General features: G+C 41.9%; 1 protein-coding gene across 3 annotated transcripts in view; it reads left to right on the top strand.

Annotated features, from left to right (window-relative positions):
- Positions 1-414: 414 nt before the first annotated feature.
- Positions 415-26,139, top strand: part of ABLIM1 (actin binding LIM protein 1) — a 329,208-nt gene continuing 303,483 nt past the window's right edge. For 2 of the 3 annotated variants that reach the window (XM_059882061.1, XM_059882057.1), the window contains exon 1: positions 415-612. In XM_059882061.1, the coding sequence (XP_059738044.1) occupies positions 600-612 (13 nt within the window). In that variant the 5' untranslated portion in view covers positions 415-599. The remainder of the gene's footprint in view (positions 613-26,139) is intronic. The other variant, XM_059882062.1, reaches the window with a different exon arrangement.

The raw sequence follows: 26,139 nt of genomic DNA, 5'->3' as shown, positions 1-26,139 counted from the left end.
GGCCTTACTCCTACGGAGGGCCAAGCCCCGCGGGCGACCGTGGTCTTCCCCTCCGGTCCGGGGCATCACTTAGGGGAGGGAGCAGAGCAGCTCTTTCCTTCTTGCTTTCTCAAAGACCCAAGCGGGAGGCTGGACGGGCACTGGAACAGCAACACTGTTATTATTACTACTATTATTTTCTTAAGGGCTCGGGGCGGGGAGGGGAGCCGCAGCCCTCTCCGCAAGCCGCCGCACCTCGCTCGCTCGGGGACAAAAGCTCGGGCTGGCAGCGCAGCGGAGCGGGCGGCGCGTCCCCGTGGCCGCTGGACCCGGCGGGCCGGGCGGGCCCGGGAGGCGGGGAGGCGGGGAGGCGGGCCCCGCCCAGCTCCGGCCGCGGGCTGTCAGCGCTGCCGCGCCCCGCGGGTCCCCGCGTCCGCCGCGTCCCCGCCCGCCGGCCGCGCGGCGCCCAGGTGTCCTGCGGGAGGCGTCCCCGCGCGGCCAGCCGCCTCCGCTCGCGAGCGGCCGCGGGTGCGCCTCGTGCGTCTCGGAGAAATTTTCCTCCCCACGCCCTGGTGGGTGTCTCCGCCGCCCTCCCGGCTCCGGCTCCTGCTGCTTGAACCATGTCCGCCAGGGGTGAGTGGGGACCAGGTGGGCGCCGTCCACAGAGCCCCACAGCCGGGCCCGGCAGGTGCAGGAGGGCTGGGGACTGCGAGAGCCGCGCCGGCCCCAACCCGGCCTGAAACTTTGGCATCGGATCCCTGGGTTCTGGGCTGCGGGGGATAGGCTGGGCGGGGGTGGGGGGGGGTGGTCTTGGGGAGGGGGAGAGTGAAGGGGGGTGGAAGGAAGCCCTCGCCCTTGACCTTGATCCCCGGATGTGGGCGAAGTCTGAGGGCCAAGGTCGGTGTCCGGCTCACCTGTACTAGCTGCACGTCTGGGCTGGCAGGGCTTGGGGGATGGGCTCGCCGCTGCCCGCAGCGGCCTGGAGGGCTAGCCGGGAGGGAGGAAGAGGTTTTTTTTTTTTTTTTCCCTCCTTTCTTGTTACCATTTTGCAGCTTGATTATGGAAGGTATCCAGGGCTTGATGCAGTAAAATTTAAAGCTGCAGTGCTTACACTCTATTAAAAAAAAGTAAATTCCCTACCTGTGCTCCTCTGTGCATGCATCTCCCCTCACCCCCAGAGAGTTTCTTCCTGGAGTGAAACGATTACGCTTATGGCAGGTGAAACTGGGCGAAAGAAAAAAAAAAAAATCAGAATTGCTTTTCAGGCGAGAGTGAAGGGAATGTATTCCTTTTTACCATCTGGAGCCAGTGGTGATGCTGAGAGACTGGGTTAGTCATAGCTCAGTGGCTGCTACTATGAGTGAAATATTAAAGAGATCAAGTCATTGTGCAGCTTGCCAGCAATGAAAACGAAGTGACTCGGTCGCTTTGCCATAAGCCTTTAAGGAAAATATTATTTTTAGAAAGTATATTTGCAAAGCAAGAATTATCACCCCTTTGATACCCTGAAGCTTTAAGAGGAGTTGAAGAGTAATTTTTTTTTTTTAAACACTGAAGGGTTAACCCTGCTTTTTGAGGGGAGTTTGGGTATTTAATAACATGTGTTGCTTAACTCAGTGCTGTTTTTCAAGGTTCATTCTGGGGCATATAATATATAAAATAAATTCTATCCAGAATGTTTAAACTCCTTTTTGAACACACTGGTCTTTGCTGAATATGGTTGGTTGGTTCCGTATCTGGAAATGGGGTGGTACCAGCTGGGTGGAGTGATAGAATTTACATTTGTAGATCTCAGGCTACAGAGGTGATATGGGACCCTGAGAAATTACCTGCCTAGTAATGTCTTAAAATTTGTGTGTGTTAGAGAAAGAAAAAAGAGGGTGGAGCAAATATAATTATAGGGGATTGGGTGTATGCGGGATCTTCAAAGTGATTCCAGCTGTATAATCACTGAATTGTGTTCTAAGATGGAAGCCTCTGGTCCTGAGTTCTGTCCTAAGTACAAGGAAGATGTGATTAGTTCTCATAGGTTGTAAAACTCTCTGTGATCAGAGTCCATCTCTGATGCAGTTTGCACCACTCAGAGACCTTCGTATACAAAACATTGCACACTGGAAGAGCCAAGTCACTACCGCAAACCTTGGTGCGTCCTAGAAAGAGCATCAGGTTCATTAGGTAACACCCCAGTTTCACCTGGTCTCTGGCCCCATCTATTACAAGCTCTCTGTCTAGAGCTCTGGCTTGAGTCCTGGTTCATGATTTTGTTTTTGAACCTGGTTTCAAACATGATGATCTGGAGTTGGACATAAATCTTCACTCAATGGTCTTGCTTCCGCTTCAAACTCCATGTTGATAATCTTGTACTTAACAGTTTAAAAGTATGACTCATATTGCACGGGGAGAAAAAAACATGATAAGTATTAGTAACTGCATCCTTAGTATATGTTAGGTGCTTCACATGTATTACATCAGTTAGTCCTCTCAAACAGTGAATCAAGAGATACTCTTGATAATCAAGAGATACCTCTCCACTTCAAGGTGAAATTAACTGAGGTTTTGAGCAATTGTGTAACTTGCCTGAGCTCAAACGGTTGGTTGATGGAGGATCCTGATTTCTATCCAGGTCTGTCTGACTTCTGATTAGTGGAATGTCTAGCATAGTAGCTACTGAATTAAGCTCATGTGGAAAAATGTCTGTTTGCCATTTATTTTTTATGAAAAATATTTTCAGAACCGAATTTCACTATGCTTTTGTAATTCAGTATCTGCTCTCATTTCTAATCCTGAAAGTAGAGATAAGCTTTTATGGTTTTGTTATGTCCACTTAAATACCTAACTTATAATTAGGAAGGTCTTTAGATAGTGGGAAAGATAAATCTTATTTAAAAAATATATTAGCTTATTTCTAATATCTAGACTTGTAGGTTATAGTAAGGGTAAAATTTTTTTTTTAATTGAAAACACTGAAACTAATTGAACCTAATAAATAAATAATTTTATTAAAATATTTTAGAGTCAAAAATATTTTTAATTCATTTTCTCTTTAGGATATAAGGTGAGTACTAAAATTTGATTCATTAAATTAAACTAGCAAAAGATATTCATAAATTCCATGGAAGGCCAGCTAAGACATTCCACATCTTGTGGTCTTTTAGAATATTATCGTCAAAGACTTTTAACTTGGTGTCATATTTTTGCTACTAGAGACCAAAATGGAGCTATCATGTCTTCATTTTTGAATTGACAAACTGGAGAAAATTGTAGCACTTAGAATAGTGTTTCTAAATTTGGGAAGAATCATCCAGGTAACTTTTTTTAAAAGTGTAGATTCTCGGGCCTCATTCCAGGTCTAATGGGTTATAAAGTCTAGAGGTAGAGGCCAAACATCCATAAACTATGTGAAAAGCTCTCCAGGTAATTCTAAAAATCATTAGATTAGAACAGGGTCAAAGAATCATCTGGAGTATAGTATTGTTAAACATGCTGTTACCAGGGTTCTGCTTCAGGTCTACAGAATCGGAATATTCAGAGACAGGCCTGGAAATCTGAATTTTTAAACAAACTTCAGTTGATTCTTATGTACCAGCCATCTTGGGGGCTACTGAATTGAAGCTTGTTCCTTTTAATTCAGGGTTTTATATCATCCAGCAAGTTTTGGAAAAAGCTGTTTTTGAGTTATAAAAGTAATACAATAAAATTATCAATATATTAGTATAAGCATTAATGGATGTATTAAATATTTAAATTATAAAGTATTTTAGTAAAATTTCAAGCAGAAATATATTAAGTTAAAAATGAAAATTCACTATTTTTACTCCCTACAAAATCCTCAGAATTAAGCATGGCTAACAGTGCCTCTTATGGATCCTTTCTGGCATTTTCTATCTGATTAGATTTTGGTTCAGTTCGATAAATATGAAATACTTATTCAGTATAAGACACATGACAAACAGCAGGCACTATACACAGAAGAGATTGCTCATGAGGCTGTTAGTTTTGCAGAAGCTTGAGTCTTGAGAAAATAGATCCAGGTGTGTGAGGGCAGAGTCCATAGCACTGGCAGAGAAGTAACTCACAGTATGTATGCTCTAGCAATGTTAGATCAGTTTTGCTATCTGTTTTTAGAACTTAAAACTAGGAGCAACCTGGATGCTCACTCATCAGAGAATGCGTGACTAAATCATGGCTCATCCATATTGTAAACTGTTAAGCAGCTATTAGAAAGAGTGCGTTACGTCCCTTTGTGTCAGTCTGAAGTGATGGCTATAATACATTGTAAGTGAAAAGAGCAGTTTTAAGATTATATATATATATATAATGTATGATCTCAGTTCTATGTATTGTGAAAAATCTCTAACTATGCCTATGAGTGTGTGCCAGGAGCATAGAGAAAATCATAGAGCAGTACACACCAAGCATTTAACAGTGGTTAAAAAGAGTCAAGGATAAAAAATGTTAGTCAAGGAGAGGGAGGGGAGAGAGTTGGCTTTCCTTTGAACATGTCTTTGTGTTGTTTGATAACAAGTAGATATAACTTTAAAAGATTGAGTTGTTGTTCAGTTGCCAAGTCATGTCCTCCTCTTTGCAACCCCATGGACCTCAGGATGCCAGGCTTCCCTGTCCTTCACCAGCTCCCAGAGTTTGCTCAAACTCATGTTTATTGATTGAGTCAGTGATGCTATCCAATCATCTCATCCTCTGTCACCCCCTTTCCTCTTGCCCTCAATCTTTCCCAGCACTGAGAGGAACATCAAATAAATAAAAAATGTTCATTTCATTTATTCATTCATTTATTCAAGTCAATGATGTAGATCTGCTTTCATTTATTCAACAAACAGATGTTACGTGCAGGCGATCAGTGACTAGGACACAGCATGCACCTTCAAGGAGCTCACAGTTCTGTGGGGGAGACAAATACATACACGCTATTTATAAAAGGATGTGCTGAGCGTGAGGGAGAGAGAGAGAAAGTGGGCTGGAGAGAGAGTTCTGATGATAATGAAGGGGTGACATCAAACGTAGCCATGGATAGTGAGGACCATGAGATCAGGTGAGGCTTCCTGAAGAAAGCAGGGATCTTCCTGGGAGAATGGCTATAGCCAGATGAAAAAGGATGATGGGGTGGAGGGAAAGTCTTTCCAGGGAGACTCAAGCATGAAAGAAACAGTTCTGTGTGTGCCAGCCTGGAAAGCACATAGGTCCAGGATGGCATGTTTGCCAGGAGAGGGGAGCCAGGTCTCAGTGGGGTGAGGAGGTGCGGTGGGCACTTTGTGGAAAGGTCGAGGAGGAAGACATTTTCATTTACGGAAGTGTGGTTCCAGGGAGCACGGTGGAGGGATGTCAGCAGTGGATGAGGGGTGTGCAGGAGGAGGGAAGAAGCGCCGGGCAGGGGGAGTGAGGGGAAGAGGAAATAAGGGAGGCTGAGTCTTCTCTGTCTTGTCCACAACTGCGACTGCGGGAATGAGAGAGATGGTTGGGCATGGTCGGCCTCAAATGTCTTAATTTGGGCATGAGCAGCTCTGGCTGCAGAGTGAGCCGAGTCCCAGGCAGCCCTGGCTGAAAGGCAGAGAGGTGGTGAGGGCTGCCCACTCCAGTATTCTTGCTTGGGAAATCCCACGGACAGAGGAGCCTGGTGGGCTACAGTCCGTGGGGTCGCAAAGAGTGGGGCATGACTGAGTACGCATGCTAGCCAAGCCCTCTGCTGGACAGTGGCTCTTCCATAGGCCTGGGGCACAGAGGGACTCCAGGAATCAGAGCTGCGCTCATCTTTGCTGATGTCTTCTTCAGCTTCCATGCTACAGTAGGCTCAACAAATATGAATCTGCTAATCCGTTAAAATGGAGACTTCCATTGCATTTCTTCTTTCTCTTACTTATTTCTGTAACTTTCTCTCTCTCTCTGTTATACCTCTAGTTGCATCCCTCTAACCTTTATCACTTTCTTTCACGGTGATGTTGCAATGATTAATGCACTAAGATGATTAGTACACTGGCTTGTTTGGTGTTATAGGGGGACCGATTCTGGCCTGAATTAGCTAGAGCTTTTCCTCTCTTTGAGTTCCAGAACTCTCAGCAATTTATCGAACTGAAATAAAAGGACAATATATTTGAAAGCCAAGTTTAGCTATTATAAATTTTGGTATTAAAAAAAATTAAACAACATCACACTGCACTTCTGGAAGTCATTTTCCACACTTAAATGAGTTCCAACTAAATAATTATATATATTTTTTTACATGAGAGAATTAGTTTTTTGTTTTTTATAATTTATTTTGGCTGCACTGGGTCTTCATTGCTGCACATGGGCTTTCTCTAGCTGCAGCGAGCCGGGACTGCTCTCTAGTTGCCGTGTGCGGGCTTCTCGTTGCGGTAGCTTCTCTTGTTGTGGAGCATGGGTTCTAGGGTGTGTGGGGTTCAGTTGTGGCTGTGGGTTCAGGAGTTGCAGCTCAAGGGCTCTGGAGCCCAGGCTCAGTAGTTGTGGCACATGGGCCGGCTTAGTTGCTGCACAGCGTGTGGCCTCTTCCAGGACCAGGAGGTGTGTATTCTTAAGTGATCCTGTTTTTACATGCACATTACTAGTTCCCTCAGTTCTAGAGGGGAACAAAACAGCACTAATTCAGAGTGCCCTTTAAAATGGGAGATGAAATTTTGTAAAATGTATGAAATAATCTCTTTGAGATCGTAAATTAGTCTTCATCATCTTTTATGGGAGAAATGTTTCTTTTTTTATGAGCCTGTAGATTCAGGTTCTTCTCTAACTTGATTCACCCTTAATGTCTATTAGCATAGGTAGTACTGATCGTTTGATACAACTAGACATTTTGTGGCTCCATTCACAAGGGAAAGCTACTTTTTAAGTCCTGAACTGTGTGGTGCCATTATCTGCTTAATCCCTGGTTTCTGACTGTTCAGTAGCCAAATGAAAAAGAATGGGAGTGATCAGTATTTCACCCTGGTAAAGCAGCAGTCTCTTGGAATATCATCCATCCATCCTATAGACATCTATTCAACCTCCTTAGAGTTCATAATAAACATCATCAAATGAACAGCTGTATGTCTATTTTAAGTTTTATGATATCACTAGGAGTTGACTTGTTGCCTACATTATCTTCGTGTGGTGGGGTTGTTCTCTCTCTAAATGTGTAACACTAACTGGTTATAACAGCTCATGCCAAATAGCAGCTATTTCCTTCATTTTCCCTACAGTCTTCTTGATGTTTTTTTGAAGCTTTGTGGTCCTCTCCTGCAGCCCATCTTGGTGACATTGTGGCAAGGTTAAGAAGGTTCCTATGACTCTACCCCATGGATAGAGCAATCCCTGTGTTTCCCTTAGCTTCTCCTGGGGCACTTCCATTTTTAGCTCATGTTTCCTCCTCTACAAGTTAGGGAATGCTCTTTGCTGCCTTAGTAAATACCTCATGATTTAGAGCACAAACATCATCATTCTGTCACAGGCAGCAGCCTGAGGAGAAAACCAATTCACTTACAAACTGGAGAGGAAATTGCTGTGAGAGTAAAGAGTGGGGGAGTAGGAGGGGGAGATGGAGAAGGAGGGAAGGAGAGAGAGGGACAGAGAACATGAGAGCAATAGGGGATGGATGTAGATTAAACAAGACTATTAAAAATTGAGAATAGAGATATCAAGTTTGAGTAAAACAGATATTTGCTAGTGTAAGTTGAATTATCACATTTTTCTTTATTGAAAATGAAATAGAAACTATTGGAGTTGAAATTTATGTTAGATATACACAGGATTCCACAATTAAGAAAATACATACTTTTTTTTCTCTCCCTTCCCCCAAGAACAGAAATGCCAACTATTTATCTGAAAATTTCTTGGCAGCAAGCAAGGGTTAACTCATGCCCATTCAACCTTCTCCACTGATATTTAATCAGTTAATGTTTATTGAACCTCTTTTCTAGAGCAGCCAGATTTATTCTAAATCTATTCCTGAACTGATGATGCTAATAAATTAATGAAGTCATTTAACAAATATTTATTGAGCACTCTGGGGTGAGGACTGTCATGATTTTGAGGGAGAGAAATATTACAAGATGTTAGAATTTGTGATTGAATGAGGCTGGAGCAAATAAGGCTGATAGATATCTGTTGCTGACGTTTGATCTAACGTATGTGTTATCATCCAAATTGGGATACTCCTGTCTAAGACAAATTCTAAACCTGATGGAATACTGGGACACAGATATAGAGTGGGGCTGCTGCTGCTGCTGTCCTGCAAACTGGGCCTGTGCCCTTCCTAACTAGTAAAGTTTCCAGCCAGTATGTGTTTTAGTGTTAGCATGTTCCTCAGTCTCAAAGGATAGAATTTTTGTCAATATCTGATTATCTGTGTATAGTGTTAGCTATGTTGTATATTACCTACATGAAGATTTAACTTGACTCCTAGACTGGTCATCTCTTCCCCATCATTCCAGCACATTTCTGAGCAGTTTTCTCTCATGGGAAGTTGATATGCTCAGGTATAATTACCATTGTGCTTAGTCAGTCAGTGGTGTCCAACTCTCTGTGACCCCATGGACTGTAGCCCACCAGACTCCTCTGTCCATGCAGATTCTTCAGACAAGAATACTGGAGTGGGTTGCCATGCCCTTCTCCAGGGGATCTTCCCAACCCAGGTCTCCTGCATTGCAGGTAGATTCCTTACCATCTGAGCCACCAGGGAAGCCCAAGGATACTGGAGTGGGTAGCCTATCCCTTCTCCAGGGAAACTTCCTGACCCAAGAATCAAATCAGGGTCTCCTGCATTGCAGGTGGATTCTTTACCAGCTGAGCTATCAGGGAAGTCCATAATTACCATTATAGACTAACAATAACATTTGGTATGAAGCTAAACCCAAATGAATCTTTAGAAATTTTTAGAGTAATTCACATGATAGTTTTCTTCTACTGAGATAAATTATCTAGAGAAGGAAATGTTGCGTGCCTTTCATCCTCTATAGTCATTTAAAATGAGTGGCTCTGGGGATTTCCCTGGTGGTCCAGTGGTTGAGACTTCACCTTCCAATGCAGGGGGTGCAGGTTCGATCCCTGATTGGGAAGCTAAGATCCCACGTGCCTCATGGCCAAAAACTAAAGCATAAAACAAGAAATATTGTAACAATTTCAATAAAAAACTTTAAAAATGGTTCACATAAAAAATAATCTTTGAAAAATAGTAAAATTCATGGCTCTGTTTCTTCTAGCTAGTGCAATTTCAAAGCATCTTTAGAATGTGTAGTCAACTCTACCTGTGGTTGTTCTTGGACTCACTACCTATTTGATGACTCTCAGTCAATGTATTTAAGATCTGTTTACCCAGTACATTCTATTACTTTATTGGAAAATTTATCTAATATGCATTTTCCAGTATAAAGAAATTGTCCGTATTTTGTTTTATAATTATTGGGTGGGCAAGTTCTTATTTAGTAGATGTACCCACGAAATCTTTTGTATTATTCAGTTCTACATTAGGATAAAAATGGAAGCAGAAATTGTGGGTCAAGCACCTCCAAATTACTTGCTGATGGATTAGAGGTCATATGATTTTGGTCCTTTGTTAGAAAATTTCTTCTTTAAGCTTGCATGAGGAAGAACTGTACATGCATAATTATTGTTATTCACATCTTAATAAATCAAAGTGCTTTATTCTGTGCTGTGTGTTCTTTTCGCCAGCTCTTTAACTTTATTGCATATGAGAATAATATTTGATGGTGTATATGTAATCATGTTGGAGTCAATTTATAAATAGTTTTTCCTAAAGAAAATACCCTCTAATACATTTTGCTTAAAACCATGTCTAAGGTCTTTACCCATGCTTTTCTTTCTCAACTTATCGAGAATTCTTTTTAAAAAAACTCATCCATAACAGGGTAGCCATCAGAGAACTGAATGCTAACAATGAAGGGAAATGAGGACAATGAAGTAAACAGCTATTTCTGGCTTTTAGCTCCAAATAGGAATGAACAGAAGGAGAGGAGTCCCAGAGTCTGGGGAAAGGAGGGTGGGGGGGGGAAAGCCATCATTTTTCAAAGTTAAAAAAATGTAGAAAAGAAGTTTAGGTTGGCAGTCTCTAATGGCTTCTAGGGAGTTTTTTTTTTTTTTTTCTTGTTCTGTGTAGAACAAGGGAATCTTTCTTTTGATTCATTTGAGCATTCAGGTGAGCAATGAACATGAATACCAGTGACGGTTTAGTTTTTTCACCAGTTCCGTAGCTGCTGTTTATTTTAGGAGAATCTATTCAGTGATTAGACACTTTACATAAACTATAGAGTTGGAGTTGTAAATAATGTATTCATTTTTTCTGGTCTTTCTGTAAGTATTAGCTGAACACCTGCTAAGTGCTCAGGTTCTTCCAGGTGTTGGAGTGGGATAGTCCCTTACCAAATAAACCTGTAATGGGACCAGTGGTAACAAAGTGCCATGAAGAAATAAAAAGGAGAGTAAGGAGGAGAGATGGAGAAGGCAATGGCACCCCACTCCAGTACTCTTGCCTGGAAAATCCCATGGATGGAGGAGCCTGCTAGGCTGCAGTCCATGGGGTCGCTAAGAGTAGGACATGACTGAGCGACTTCCCTTTCACTTTTCACTTTCATGCATTGGAGAAGGAAATGGCAACCCACTCCAGTGTTCTTGCCTGGAGAGTCCCAGGGACGGGGGAGCCTGGTGGGCTGCCGTCTCTGGGGTCGCACAGAGTCGGACACGACTGAAGTGACTTAGCAGTAGTAGTAAGGAGGAGAGAGGAAGTTGGGGAGATGAGAGACAAGGCAGGTGCTATTTTATTTGGGATGATAATGGAAGGCATCTTTGATAAAGTGATGGGTGAGCAGACCTGAAGGAAGTGAGAGGTCATGCAGATTCTGGTGGAAGGGTTTTCTAGGCAGTGAGATAAGCAGTGCAAAGGTGTTGAGGTCTATATTGTGTGTGTGTGAGGCCAGTGTGGCTGGATCAGGGACTGAAGGGGAGAGATGAAGTCACAGAGTTGGGCAGGGGGTGGTATGTCCGATTGGTCCTTGCAGGCCATGTGAGGGTTTGAGTTTCCCTGAGTGAGACTGAGTGAGTTAGGAGGTCTTTGGATAGTTGTGAGCAAAGTTGTGACATGATTTGATATAGTTTAAATGGATCACTCGGTCAACAATATAGAGAATAGATGACAGTGAATAAACATAGATGCAGGAAGACCAGTTAGGAGCTTATTATAATGATCAGAACAGGAGAAGATAATGACTTAGACCAGGTGGTAGGAAAGTGGCTGGTGAGAAGTCAGTGGATTCTGGAAATCTTTCTAAGGAAATGCTTTTTGGACTTGTGGATGGGAGGGAGCTTGGAGTAAAAGAAGGGGGAGAATTTTGAGTACTTCTCTTTTCTCAGCCCCTGGAAGGATAGAATGGGGAAGAGTGTTGCACAAGCAGATTTGTGGGGTGGGAGAACCAAGTATTTTGGACATTTAAATTTGAGATGTTTCTTTTAGGTATTCTGAGGATATTTATTGTGTCCATTTTATAAAGAAAGAAAATGAGGCCTAGAGAAGCAAAGAACTTGCCTGATACCATCTAGCTGATAAGTGGTTGATCCAGGATTTAAATTCAGGTCTTGTTCATGCCAGAGTGTGTGTTATCCACCACAATGCTACCTCTTTACATTAGGCTGAAATATATGCCAGAAAAATAATGCATCTAGTTTTTTACTTCCTAATTATGATTTCTCCTTCTATAATTTTCTGCATTTTTAAACATGGCTTATGTTTAAGAGGGGAAAAAAAATCAGTCACATTATCCCAAATTCTACTATTTATTAGTGTTATCATTGTTAGCATTTCAAAAATGCTACTGAAATATGAAGAAGCATATTACAGCATTCATTCATTCATTCATTTGATCTGATCATTGAGTGCTTGTGATAAGCCAGACTTCAGGGTAATAATTGGCTCCTCCACCAGGGGCTTCCCTGGTGGCTCAGAGGTTAAAGAGTCTGCATGCAGTGTGGGAGACCTGGGTTTGATCCCTGGGTTGGGAAGATCCCCTGGAGAAGGAAATGGCAACCCACTCCAGTATGCTTGCCTGGAGAATCCCATGGATGGAGGAGCCTAGTGGGCTAGAGTCCACGGGGTCGCAAAGAGTCGGACACGACTGAGAGACTTTAAACATTAAACCACTAACAGAGCTCCCAGACTAATGAGATTAAAGGCATGTATCACTGACTCAACAGAAAAGACCCTGCTGCTGGGAGAGACTGAAGGCAGGAGGAGAAGGGGGCGACAGAGGATGAGATGGTTAGATGGCATCACCAACTCAGTGGACACAAGTTTGAGCAAGCTCCGGGAGTTGGTGATGGACAGGGAAGACTGGCGTGCTGCAGTCCATGGGGTTGCAAAGAGTTGGACATGACTCAGTGACTGAACTGAACTGAACAGAATGTTCAACACTGTGTGCCCAGTGGTGAAGGAGGGATGTACAAGGTGCTGCAGGAGCACAGAGGAGGGAGCTGGCTCCATCCTGACTGGAGGTGGGGCCAAAGTAGACTACAAAGCAAGTGATGCTGAAATGGGGCCTTAACCAATGAGTGCCAAGTGGCAGAGGTGCTGGAAAAGCATTTCAAACATAGGAAACAGCATGCTTTTACAATTTTAAAAATAGTAGTTAAGTATATGAAACATTAAGAACAAGACATTTGAGGTGAAATGTAACATAAAGGAGCAATATCAGGAAAATGAAAAACTACCCTGAGAAGAGATGTAAAGATTTAAGTCATTGAAGAGACCTACTGTGCTCTTGGATAGCAAGACACCATATTGTAAGCACGTTCATTTTCCCTAAATCTCTCTGTAAAAGAAATGAAATCCCGATTAAAATGCCTACGGAATCTTTTTTTAGAGACATGGCAAAGTGATACTATTATCCATTTGCAAGATGCCTGTGTGTGCTCAGTCGTGTCTGACTCTTTGTGACCCCATAGACTGTAGCTCGCCAGGCTCCTCTGTCTATGAGATTTTCCCAGCAAGAATTCTGGAGTGTGTTGCCACTTCCTCCTCCAGGGGATCTTCCTGACCCAGGGATCGAACCCATGTCTCTTGCATTGGCAGGTGGGTTCTTTACCACTGTACCATTTAGGAAATTCTGAAAGAGAGGTGTAATTAAGGGAGTCTACCCTACCAGCTCTTAAGATGTAATATGAAACTATAATAATTAAAACAGTTAAGTATTGGAGAGAGAATAATGGAAAAAGATTATAGAGTACACTGAATGTACATATGCAATTTAGTTATAGTAAAGTAGCAATTTAAGATCATTGTGAGAAGAAAGATTCAATAAATGCTATGGGTACAACTGGCTATTTAGAAAAAAGAAATCTGGGCCCTTTAATTCTTACATACAGGCACACACAATTCCTAATGTATTAAATCATTAAGTGGAAAGTAAATAAAACAATAAGTGGTCCTAGAAGAAAACATTGGTGAATTTATAGCCTGAGGATGTTAGAAGATTCTTGACCTTTTCTACAGGATTCAAGGCTTAAAAGTCATTAAAGATAGATACATTTAACTACATGAAACTATGGAAGAGCCCAGCCTTCTGTCTTGTATCACATGGCCCCTGCAGGGCTGAATTGACCTGGCCATCTACACTGAGGAAGTCCAGACAGCAGAAGGGGCCAAAGAAGAGGCTGAGATGGGCAAGGTCGGGGTGGGGGGTACTACTGGGGCCTTTAGAGAGCGTGGCAAGTGCTTTGACAGTGTGAGTGTCGGGGTTCAGCTGAGGACCTCTCTGAAGTTTTACACTGTGCACAATGCAGGCTAGATAGATTCTGAGAATGGCTGTCACCCCTTGCTCCACAAACATAGAGGGAGGGTTTTCAGTACCAAATGTAGGGGTGCAGCGACGCGGACGGCAGAGCCCCCACCGTGCAGAGGCCATGTTGGACGTCGGCTTGATAACCGGAACTGGAAGGCCATGGCCACTCCCACTCTTCCTGCTTTTCAGAACGTTGCCTTTCCTTAGGATAGTGAAGGCTGTAGGAAAGGCACTACGTGGCCGTCCACTTTAAGGTTAATACTAGGCTGTCCAGTGACACTGGCTCACCCTTACCACAGAAAAGAGGGGACACGGTGGGTCGGTTGCGCTTCTGCAGAAAAGGGGGCAGAGGAGCACTCGGAGCCAGGCTAGAACCGGCCGCCTAATGAACTCATTTATCTCAGCCTTTTCTCCTCCCAGAGCCAAGCTGCCTAAGGTGATAAAGAATATTTACTTGGCGGGTATTCTGAACATTTGACTTAAGTGAGCCTCCTGTTAGTGGTTCTTAAAGATTAGCCGGCCTGTTTCTCTGAATCACTTTGATTAAATCAGCGCTTGCTTGGAAGGCATCCTTTTGCCCTGGTTTCTCTGCTAATAAACACATTTTGAACTTGGTGGTAAACTCTACTCTTCCTCTAACAGTTATACTTCTTCCCCCCACACTGTTTCATTTTAGTGTCTAATCCAGTGACACTGAACTGTGCAGAGTTGTCTGAGTGGCTCTAGCCTCTCGTGTTGTTCACTCACCAAGTCGTGTCCGACTCTTTGCCACCCCATGGACTCCCTGTCCTTCACTATCTCCTGGAGTTTGCCCAAGTTCATGTCCACTGAATCAGTGATGCCATCTAACCATCTCATCCTCTGTAGCCCCCGTCTCCTTCTGCCCTCAGTCTTTCCCAGCGTCAGGGTCCCAGCATCTTCTCCTAGGCTGTGAATTCTAGGAAGCCAGAGACTGAGTGTTGTAAGTGCATTCCCAGATCCTAGCTCCACCCCAGAACTGGAAGCTGAGTAAATATTTAATGAACAGTTACTGAGAGATTGGGAGAAGAAGGCTTACTGTCCATGAGATCCAAAGTCTGGTGGGATACTCAGACATATGAAGCGGGGTAGAGGAATTTCTCAGTCCTTTTGGTTGAACCCTTAAGTTGGACATGACTTGAAAGTTCATTTCCTCATTTGCCTCTGTTCTTAAGCCTGATCAAGGACACAGTTTTTCCTACTTGAAAAGGAGTGTTTGGCATGCACATTCTAACTCCGTCCTTTGTGTTCTTCAGTGGGCTGAGTTCTGGGAGGAGCGAAGCTGGACTCTGATGTGGTTGCTCTGATGGGCAGTTTCACCCCTCTTGCCCCTGCGTTTTGTATTCCTACACGGTAATGTGTACCCCAGGGACCCTGACCCTCTCCTCCCTTTACTCCTCATTCCCACCTGTCATGAGGCTGTGGGATGTGCAAGGATACTGGGGTGTAGGTTGGGTATGTTATTTTGTTGCCCACTGTACCTTTCACTACAAATTAGTCCCCTCCAAAGTGTCCTTCAGCTATTTCCAAGAGTTTCCTAAGGTTTTGTCTCACATGTCTTATGTTTGGACAGCAAGCTTGGGTGCAACCCTGCTACCTTGGTGTAGACAACATCCTTGAGCACTGCTGTTTTGCTGGGGCTTCTGGTCGCCTCTTCCTCCCCCATCCAGTCTTGGCCATGATCTCCTTGAACTGGTTTGAGCTAAGCACTGCCAGAGGTGCTTTGCCAGAGTGTAACTGAGACCGAGATGTAACTTAGAAAACTAACTGAAAACTAAAAAGGTAAAAGCTTCTTTCATAATCCTAAGAGCTATAGCATCACTGTCCAGGGACACTCTTTTGACTGTAAGGAGATCAAACCAGTTAATCCTAAATGAAATCAACACTGAATATTCCTTGGAAGGATTGATGCTGAAGCTGAAGCTCTAATACTTTGGCCACCTGATGGAAGAGTAGACTCACTGGAGAAGACTCTAATGCTGGGAAAGACTGGAGGCAACAAGAGAAGAGGGCAGCAGAGGATGAGACGGTTAAATAGTATCACTAACTCAATGGATATGAATTTGAGCAAACTCTGGGAGATGGTGAAGGACAGACAGGGAAGCCTGGCGTGCTGCAGTCCATGGGGTTCAAAGACTTGGACACAACTTAGTGACTGAACAGCATTAACAACATACACGTATGCTTAGATTTAAAATAACAATTTAAGTAGCATAAATGAGAATGGAAAGGTCCTCATCCTCTGAAGCAACCATCATTACCAGTTTCTTGAGATTCTCTTCTTAAGAAAAGTTTTGTGTGTACTAGGACATTAAAATCAACCTATTACCTATAAAACAATGATCTACTTGCTTATTTACTTTAAAGAAAAAACAAACCTAGTTTGCCTTTTTTCTCATAATGTATTGAAGTTGCTCTACCTTGGTTTCTACAGATATAGCTCACTTTTTATTTTTTGAATGACTGCACAGTGTTCATGCAGAAGGTTGTACCACACCTGATTTGATAGTCCTTTTTGATAGATACTTAGCTTGTTGGCTTTTATACCTGCTGCTGCATTGAGCATCTTTGTGCATATATCTTATTGAGATTTTTAGAGCATGTTTATGGTTTAGTCGCTAAGTTGTGTCTGATTCTTGCAACCCTGTGGACTATCGCCTGCCAGTCTCCTCTATCCATGGGATTTTTCCAGGCAAGAATACAGGAGTGGGTTGCTATTTCCTTCTCCAGGAGATCTTCCTGACCCAGGGATTGAACCCGGGTGTCCTGCATTGCAGGGGGATTCTTTTCGAGATAGCCACAGGTGTTAGCTATAACTTTTAATGAGGCTTTACTGATGGTTCAGAGGAAATGGCGAGGGAGCGTGGTCTCCTGTGAGGCTGACTTCCTCTGGGCTCTCTCCTGTGTGTGTATCTCTTGCCTTGTGCTTGTTCAGTCTCTGCCCAGTAGGAACAGCTTGTTTCTCCAGCACTAGAAAATGTTACAGACATCTCCTTTATTTATATAAAGGGACAGACCACTTCTAGCCTAGAGGAAAAAAAAGAATATATATATTTTCCTTACTTCATCTAAAGCCAACCTTGTTGCCTGTGGCAGGATTCATTTTCTCCAGAATGATCCATGGATTTTAGGATAAGATATTCACAAAACAGTCCGGTGCTGATACATTTCACAGAGGCTGGATTATTTATCCTTATTCATGATCACTCATAACCCTCAGTTAAAAAATGAAACCTGAAAATTAATTCTCTTTAAGACCGAGTCCAAATCTTCCCACTTACAGATAATCAAATTGGCAGGCACTCCACAGGAGACAGTATATTCTAGTGGGAAGAGTTGGAGGAGGAGCTGGGAAACTGGAGTTGTACTGCAGCTCTGGTTCTCCAGCTGTCTGGTCGTGGGCACACCGTACAACAGACCCTGACCTTGGAGCCCCATTTCCTGTTCCCACCTGTTCCCTCCATGACCTCAGAAGACTCTTCTGCTACCAAGTCTTGAAATTAGAAATGAATTTCCAGATCAGATGATTCAGTTTTGCTTTGATTAAATTCCTGTGAGGCTTCACTCTTGGCTGGAGTTTCAGCAGGCAGGAGCAGAGATTAGCAGTGTCTTATGTAAGGCTACTTGGGCAAATGGGTTGGGAAGGGGCTGGCTGCCATCTCAAGTCATGGCATTAAAATTTTAGGCTGCTCTTGCCATTGCAAGCTGTGACTGCTGATTTCCTAGGAGAGCTGACAGAATTTCCAGGAAGCCTGTGGTGGGTTTGGTGTTCTGAAGCCAACAAATAAAAAAAAAGAGAGAGAAAATTTTGCTAGTGAAAGGAGAGCATTGTTTTTTTAGTTTGGTTGTTGTAAAATGTTTTTAATGATGCTGATAGCATATTCTGATCAAGGAGCCAGAGCCTAAAACTAACAGAAAGCCTACTTTACTCTTTGAAATGATCATATGTGATTCATTCGGTTGGTTGGATGAATTTATTTGGGAATTGACAGATAAAGCTTAATATAAGAATATCATATCTAACTTACAAGAGAATTTAAATACCATCTTTTGTATGGAGCAGAAAGAACTAGAAAAATATCAGTATCTTCTTTTTTTCCATGCCTCTTTTTGTTATTTCTGGTACCAGTCAATCAAACAAAAAATACCAAATATTTATTGGTAAAGAGGAAATGCAGCTGACTCATTGGAAAAGACCCTGATGCTGGAAAAGATTAAAGGCAAAAGGAGAAGGTAAGGGCAGAGGATGAGATGGTTAGATAGCATCACTGACTCAATGGATGTGAATTTTGAGCAAACTCTGGGAGTTAGTGAAAGACAGGGGAGCCTGGCATGCTACAGTCCATGGGGTCACCAAGAGTCAGACACAATTTAGTAGCTGAACAACACCAACAATATCAACAAAAGAGGAAATGCAAATTTAAGAAGTGGGGGTTACCTACTAGAGTATGTGTTCAGAGCAGCTCCTGCTTCCCCGACATGGCTCTTTGACTTTGCAGTGATGCATCAGTGAGTGTTTTCATTTTCTCTTTTTGAATGAGTTTGGTCATTAAGGTAGCTTCTCCATCAATCGCTTCTGTCATTAGAATCATGATGGTCAAATTATGCAACATCTTTCTCAATTAAGAAAAGAAAGTCGGGGGAAAGGCTCTTACACACTAATTGACTGTTTTTAGAATACACAATGATTTCTACTTCAGTATTATTCATTACAGAAGAAAATATTCCACAGGAAACTGAAGTTGGGATGCTAAATGTAATCGATAAAATATGACTTTAATGTCAGGACAAGTTTTATTTTGAAAAAAAATTTTTACTGTCTTATTGTCTAGGTCATAAAAAAGGAATGACATTCAGTGGAAATATATTTCATTAATAGAATGCTAGAGGAAAAATGTTTTCTAGGAAATTGTTGTATATAATACATGTTTAAAATATAGTAGAGTGCTTTCAGATGTTATGAATATTGATGCTATAAAGCTTTGGCAGAAGAGGGATGTGTTCTATCTGGCTTCGGTTTTGTTGAGAATAATATCAACAACATTTTTTACTTTCCTAAGCTTTTTTTCCAAGTTTATTTCCTAGTTGTCATTTGAGTTTTTTATTCTGTCTAAATTAGACTATAGATGTAAGTGCACTTCCTAAGGAGAGTGTTTAAATTTTCTTCTCTAAAGGAGTTTTGGTCTAATGTTGGAGAGGATGTGGAGAAAAGGGAACCCTGGTACACTGTTGGTGGGAATGTAAATTGATTCAGTTGTTATGGAAAACAGTACAGAGGTTCCTCAGAAAATTAAAAATAGAACTACCATATGATCCAGAAATTCCACCATATCCATTTCTAATATATACAAAAAATGAAAACACTGATTTGAAAAAATACATGCATCCCAATATTCATAGCAGCATTATTTACAGTAGCCAAGATATGGAGCAACTCAAGTGTTCATTAACAGATGAATGGATAAAGAAGATGGATAAATAATATACAATGGAATATTACTTAGCCATAAAAGGATTGAGATTCTGCCATTTCCAACAACATGAATGGAGCTAGAAAATATTATGATACGGAAATAAGTCAGACAGAAAAGGACAAAAACTTTATGATAACACTTATATGTGGAATCTAAAAAAAAAATACATATGAATGTATAAAGCAAAGCAGAAACAGACTCACAGATATAGGAAGCAAACTAATGGTTACCAGAAGGGCAAGGGAAGGGGGAAAGGGCATAACAGGGGTATGGGTTTAAGAAATACAAATAGCTATGTATCACATGGGCTTCCCTGGTGGCTCAGATGGTAAAGAACCTGCCCACAATGCAGAAGGCCTGGGTTCAATCCCTGGGTTGAGAAGATCCCCTAGAGAAGGGAATGGCTACCCATTTCAGCATTCTTGCTTGGAGAATTCCATGGACAGAGGAGCCTGGTGGGCTACAGTGCATGGGGTTGCAAAGAGTTGAAACCAACTGAGCAATGGACACTTTCACTTTCATGTATCAAACAGATAAGTAACAAGTATATGTTGTATAGCACGGAGAATTATAGTCAGTATCTTGTAATAACCACACATGTATACCTGTGGTGGATTCATTTTGATATTTGGCAAAACTAATACAATTATGTAAAGTTTAAAAATAAAATAAAATTGGAAGAATTAAAAAAAAAAAAAAAAAAAAAAAAAAAAAAAAAAACATTTAATGGAGTATAATCTATAGTGATTATAGATTATAATCTATAGTGAATAGATAGTGAATCACTATGTCATATACCTGAAAATAATATCATGTTCTAAATCAAGTAAACTTCAGTTAAAAAAAAAAGAAGTTTTGAAAAAAAAAAGAAGTTTTGGAAATGATTTAAAAAGGCTGGGTACATCACCACACTGATGAGGACCCTAATGTAGATAATTTGATAGGCTTCACTTTACTTGAGAAGCAAAATTCACGGATACTGTTATCGTCTGAATAGGAGGAGCAACATTTTAGTTAACATTCTGTCTAGCATCTAGTACTTTCATTCTAAAAATATTTATTAACCTGTTGTCTTAGGAGCAGTAGATGCAGCAGTACACAGAACAGACTAAAAAACATCCTTTCTAGTAGGTGCTTTCTAGAGAGCATATACTGTTATTTTATTTATGTAAAAATTATATTTGTGAAATATAAGTAAAACATTTAGCATATCAGGTGGTGATGAACGCTCTAGAGAAAATGAAGAAGGGGCAGGAAGTGGAGAGTGCAGGTTGAGCTTGATCAAGGAAGGCTTCTTTGAGATGACATTTAAACAGAAGCAGGAGAAGGTAATACCTGGAGTAAGAAAATTCTAGGTGGAGGGACCAGTGACTGCAACCCTGAGTCAGGAACATGCTTGGAGTTTTTCAGACACAGTGAGGTTAGTAGAAGAGGGAGGTCAGAGAGCAGTTTGGGGGACCAGTCATGGGCTGCCTTGTGAACCAACAGAAAGACTTTGAGTGAAATGGGCACCACTGAGTTTTTTGAGCAGATAAACACACTCAGTTAAATGTTGATCTGAACCAAACATATCTTTAAAGAAAACATAAGACCCTGACCAGTGGCTATGGCTTGCTTATTTGTGCAGTATTCGGTCACCTTTGGGCTTTGTGGTGTGTGTGTGTATAGGGCCAGGACTAGGGTGAAGGGAGTAAGACTTGGCCCTCAGCATGAGGCCTCCTAATTTCTGCACCCAGATCACCTTGCTCCCCTCACCTTAGTCCTGCTCCGTGTGTTTATTATTTTTGTTTGTGAATAACTGTATGAATAAAACTCACCTCTGGCTGCTGTTACCATTGTAGCGAGCAAACAAAGCATATATCCTGTACCACAGATCACTGACATTGTTGGAAGAAGCAAATGGAGCCAATGGGTAATGGTCATTGCCTTATATTTGGCTTAGAGCACTTCATACAGCCCAGAAGAATAGCCAGGGGAGGAAGGCAAACCCTTCCTTCTGTGGTTTCAGAAAGGAAAAGCTGTAAAGCCAGATAACCACCTCATAAAGGGTGTGACCAAGCTTAGAAATCAAGATGTCTGATGATAAATCATTATATTCTCAAATATACCCATGAATTTTGGGATGGTACGTCTATTAAGTTATTAGGCAGTCGTAAGGATAGCATGCAATTCGAGCTAGAAGCAGGTCCCCCTGGGACAGAGATTATGTGCAGATGTGACTGCTGTCAAAAATCTCAGCTGCCATCCTTGCCTGATTTTTTATGATATGCACCAGGATATTTTATTTTATTTTTTGGAAAACAGACAAAATGGAGGGAAGAGATGAATTTATTGGACACACACCCTGAACAGAATAAGAGACAGGTACACACAGCAGATATGATTTCTGAAGGCCCGGAGCTGTATTAAAACACACAGAGATAACGTTTTCATTGTTGTTTTGTGTCTGTCTCTGCATATCTGACAGTAGAAATATAATTTCAGAATTGAACTTCACTTTTCCTTCTGGATATGTTTTGGATAGATTGCATTTTGTAAGCTGGGCAACCAGAGACAGTATCTAACGTCATGTTTGTTTACCACTATGCTTCTTAAGAACTGAAAACTAGTAAAGATTAATGATAGCTAAAAATAGGGTCAGCCCAATTTTCCAAACTTTGTTCATGATTTCCATTAAAATGAGAATTTCTTAAGCATAGGACTTCACATGGTTTGTGATTTTTTCCCATCATTTTGGCAATTCAGCCACTCAAGTGAGATCACATCCTGGTTAAAATCTTTCAAGCAATTGTGGGTAATGCTCTTCTTAAATTTCAAGAATATATTAAAGCAATGGGGGTCAGGGGAATGATTGGGAGTTTGGGATTAGATGAAAACTATTATATATGGGGTAGATAAACAATAAGATCCTACTGTATAGCACAAGAACTATATTCAATATCCTGTCATAAACCATAATGGAAAAGAATATATGTATAACTGAATTACTTTGCTGTATAGCGGAAATTAAACATAACATTGTAAATCAATTATACTTCAATACAAGTTTCTAAAAAAGAAAGCAATTAAAATTGTGAACTAGGTCATTTGTACTTATGAACAGTTGTTATCAAGCCCACTCACATCCCCTTTCTACTTCTTTCTATGTATCACTGCTAAATTGACTTTCTATGGCTTGGTCTTGATTGCCTGGCTCCCTTCTCAAAAAGCTTCCATGACCCCCCATTGTCTCTTGAATTACCTTCAGATTCTTCTGGCACTTCATTCAAGGCTCCTTTGTGACAAGTAGCAGGATGTTTTAATTTTTTTGGAGAGAAGAGATGAATTCATTCGACATGCACACACATTGAGTGGACTGAAGAGACAGGCACACAAAGCAGAAATGACTTCCAAATTAATTAATTTTCTACAGCTTGATTGCATGATTGCAAAAGCTTTCATAATTTCCCTGCCTCCCACCCCACCTGCTACTGTTGCCTTTTGAATTGCCTTCAGATTACTTTAATTTGGTATTCAAGGCTCCTCATGAACAGCTTATCTTCAGATGGCTCAGATGATAAAGAATCTCCCTGAAATGCGGGAGATCCAAGTTCGATCCCTAGGTCAGGAAGATCCCCTGAAGAAGGAAATGGCAACCAACTCCAGTATTCTTGCCTGGAGATTTCCATGGACAGAGAAGCCTGGCGGGCTACAGTCCATGGCGTCCCAAAGAGTCTGGCATGACTGAGCGACTAACACTTTCACTTTAATGAACTGGATGGCCCACTTCACTTTTCTGGCCTTTGAAACCTTTGCTTAGATCAAGCTAGACTCTTCATCTTTTCCAAACACAACTATACTTTTGACTCTATTTCCACCTGGAATACCCTTCTCTTCAGCAATTTCTGATAAAATTGTGTCTATTTGATAAGCCCATCTGATATGCTATGAAGAGTTTTCTTTTGTGTGTGAGAGAGCGAGCTTTTCTGCTTTTTTGGAGTCTCTCATCTTGTGTAAGGCAATGGCACCCCACTCCAGTACTCTTGCCTGGAAAATCCCATGGACGGAGGAGCCTGGTAGGCTGCAGTCCATGGGGTCACTAAGAGTCGGACACGACTGGGCGACTTCACTTTCACTTTTCACTTTGATGCATTGGAGAAGGAAATGGCAACCCACTCCAGTGTTCTTGCCTGGAGAATCCCAGGGATGCGGGAGCCTGGTGGGCTGCCATCTATGGGGTCACACAGAGTCGGACACGACTGAAGTGACTTAGCAGCAGCATCTTGTGTAACAGTCTCTTTGCATTATGGAGATTGAAGTGCTTGTTTTAATTGCATTTCTTATACTTAGAAAAGAAACATTTTTAAAGCTGCTATTTATTGAACCCTTTCTTTGTGCCAGGCAGTGAGAGGCATACAGAATTGTAATTGAGACGAGTGTAGAAGCAGATTGCCTGGGTTCGAAGCCCAGCCCTGCCACTTACAGTCATGTAACCCTGGAAAAGGGCCCTCACCTGTCTGTACCTGTTTCCTCATCAGTGGCAAGTTTCTTATAGAGTTGTTAAGAGAATTTCCTGTGTTCATACAGAAAAAAATATTTAGGACAGAGCTTGGCACACAGCAAACTCTGTCCGACTCTTTGTGACCCCATCAATCACAGCACGCCAGGCCTCCCTGTCCATCACCATCTCCCAGAGTTCACTCAGACTCACGTCCATCGAGTCGGTGATGCCAACCAGCCATCTCATCCTCTGTCGTCCCCTTTTCCTCCTGCCCCCAATCCCTCCCAGCATCAGGGTCTTTTCCAATGAGTCAACTCTTCGCATGAGGTGGCCAAAGTACTGGAGTTTCAGCTTTACCATCATTTCTTCCAAAGAAATCCCAGGGCTGATCTCCTTCAGAATGGACTGGTTGCATCTCCTTGCAGTCCAAGGGACTCTCAAGAGTCTTCTCCAACACCACAGTTCAAAAGCATCAATTCTTCGGTGCTCAGCTTTCTTCACAGTCCAACTCTCGCATCCGTACATGACCACTGGATTAGTCCAAGTTAAAATACTATGAGAGACGTGATTCTGATTACGATAGCCATATCAACCTTTCCCCCCAAAATGCTAATCAGTTATTCTAGTAATGCCATGAGGGGAGCAGCTTTATGTTAGTGCGCTTGATTTAGAAGTTTGAAGATATCTCTTTTTACTTTCACTGTGCTGTGTTGCCTGAAGCTATATTGATCCCAGATTGGGTTGTGTTAACCAATATCCTCTGAAAATGCAGTGTTATGGAAAGGTCTTATAAATGAGTTAGTTTAATCTTATTGTTTTTCTCTTGACTTGATTTAAATCAGCCAACATTGGGCAGAAAAGGAGCTTTGGTTTAGAGGAGGAAGCATGAGCAAAAAGTATGTTTTTAAACTATGAAGATAGGTTTGAGCAGGAACTAAGTAACATATAGGAGCATGGAACTGGGGGCCTATAAGAGAGATGAGAGAGAATTTACAGTCTGAACAATCCCCAGATTGGATAATTAACCCTTAAATAACATTTGACTGTAGCACCAACTTTCCTCTTGAACCTAATCTCAAGGGACAAATCCATTTAACAGAAAATTTTCCTTCTTATAATAGGATCACAAAGTATTTGTGATTAAACTATACTTCTTTCTAAAAATTCATACCATGAAGTCAATGATACATTGATGCCTTAGTCTAGACTTCAGTTTTCTTCTCAGGAAACTAATAGATAGCAGTGGAAGAGTTTAGGCAATTTCTTCTACCTTCTCCTTAGAATACACCCAAATTCTCCTTGGAATTTGGTAAACAATTCTATTGCATTATACCCATCTTCAAATTTCATAAAATATCTTCTGATTTAAAATGTCAAGTGCTAACCTTTCATGACCCACTTGAGTCAGTGTTTCCCTCTTTCTGATGTGCTTGTAGATTAAACAAAAAGAAGGTCAGTGCCTGGCTCTCTGAGTATTCCATCTAATCGAACGGAACTGTTTAACTGCCAGGATTGGGAGGCCAAAATGCAGTTTGTTGAAATAATAAGCCCTGCAACGACAATTGTTACAAATACTCATAGTTTAACATTCTCTTTTCTTTGATTTACTGCTGGTACTAGTGCTCATTTGTATCCAACACTTTGTGGTCCCATGAATTGTAGCCCATCAGGCTCCTCTGCCCATGGACTTTTCCAGGCAAAAATACTAGAATGGGATGCCATTTCCTATTCCAAGGGATATTCCTGACCCTAGGATTGAACCAGCATCTCTTGCCTCTCCTGCATTGGGAGGAGGATTCTTTACCACTAGCGCCACTTGGGAAGCCCCTCTTTTCTTTCAGTTCAGTTGAGTCGCGCAGTCGTGTCTGACTCTTTGTGACCCCATGGACTGTGGCACACCAGGCTTCCCTGTCCATCACCAACTCCTGGAGTTCACTCAGACTCACATCCATCGAGTCAGTGATGCCATCCAGCCATCTCATCCTCTGTCATCCCCTTCTCCTCCTGCCCCCAGTCCCTCCCAGCATCACAGTCTTTTCCAGTGAGTCAACTCTTTGCATGAGGTGGCCAAAGTACTGGAGTTTCAGCTTTAGCATCATTCCTTCCAAAGAAATCCCAGGGCTGATCTCCTTCAGAATGGACTGGTTGCATCTCCTTGCAGTCCAAGGGACTCTCAAGAATCTTCTCCAACACCACAGTTCAAAAGCATCAATTCTTTGGCACTCAGCTTTCTTTATAGTTTAACTCTCACATCCATACATGACTACTGGAAAAATCATAGCTTTGACTGGACAGACCTCTGTTGGCAAAGTAATGTCTCTGCTTTTTAATATGCTGTCTAGGTTGGTCATAACTTTTCTTCCAAGGAGAGAGTGTCTTTTAATTTCATGGCTGCAGTCAC

The sequence above is a fragment of the Bos taurus genome, chromosome 26, assembly GCF_002263795.3.
Source record: "Bos taurus isolate L1 Dominette 01449 registration number 42190680 breed Hereford chromosome 26, ARS-UCD2.0, whole genome shotgun sequence".
Classification (NCBI taxonomy): Eukaryota; Metazoa; Chordata; class Mammalia; order Artiodactyla; family Bovidae; genus Bos; species Bos taurus.
This window is presented reverse-complemented; position numbering and strand designations above follow the sequence as displayed.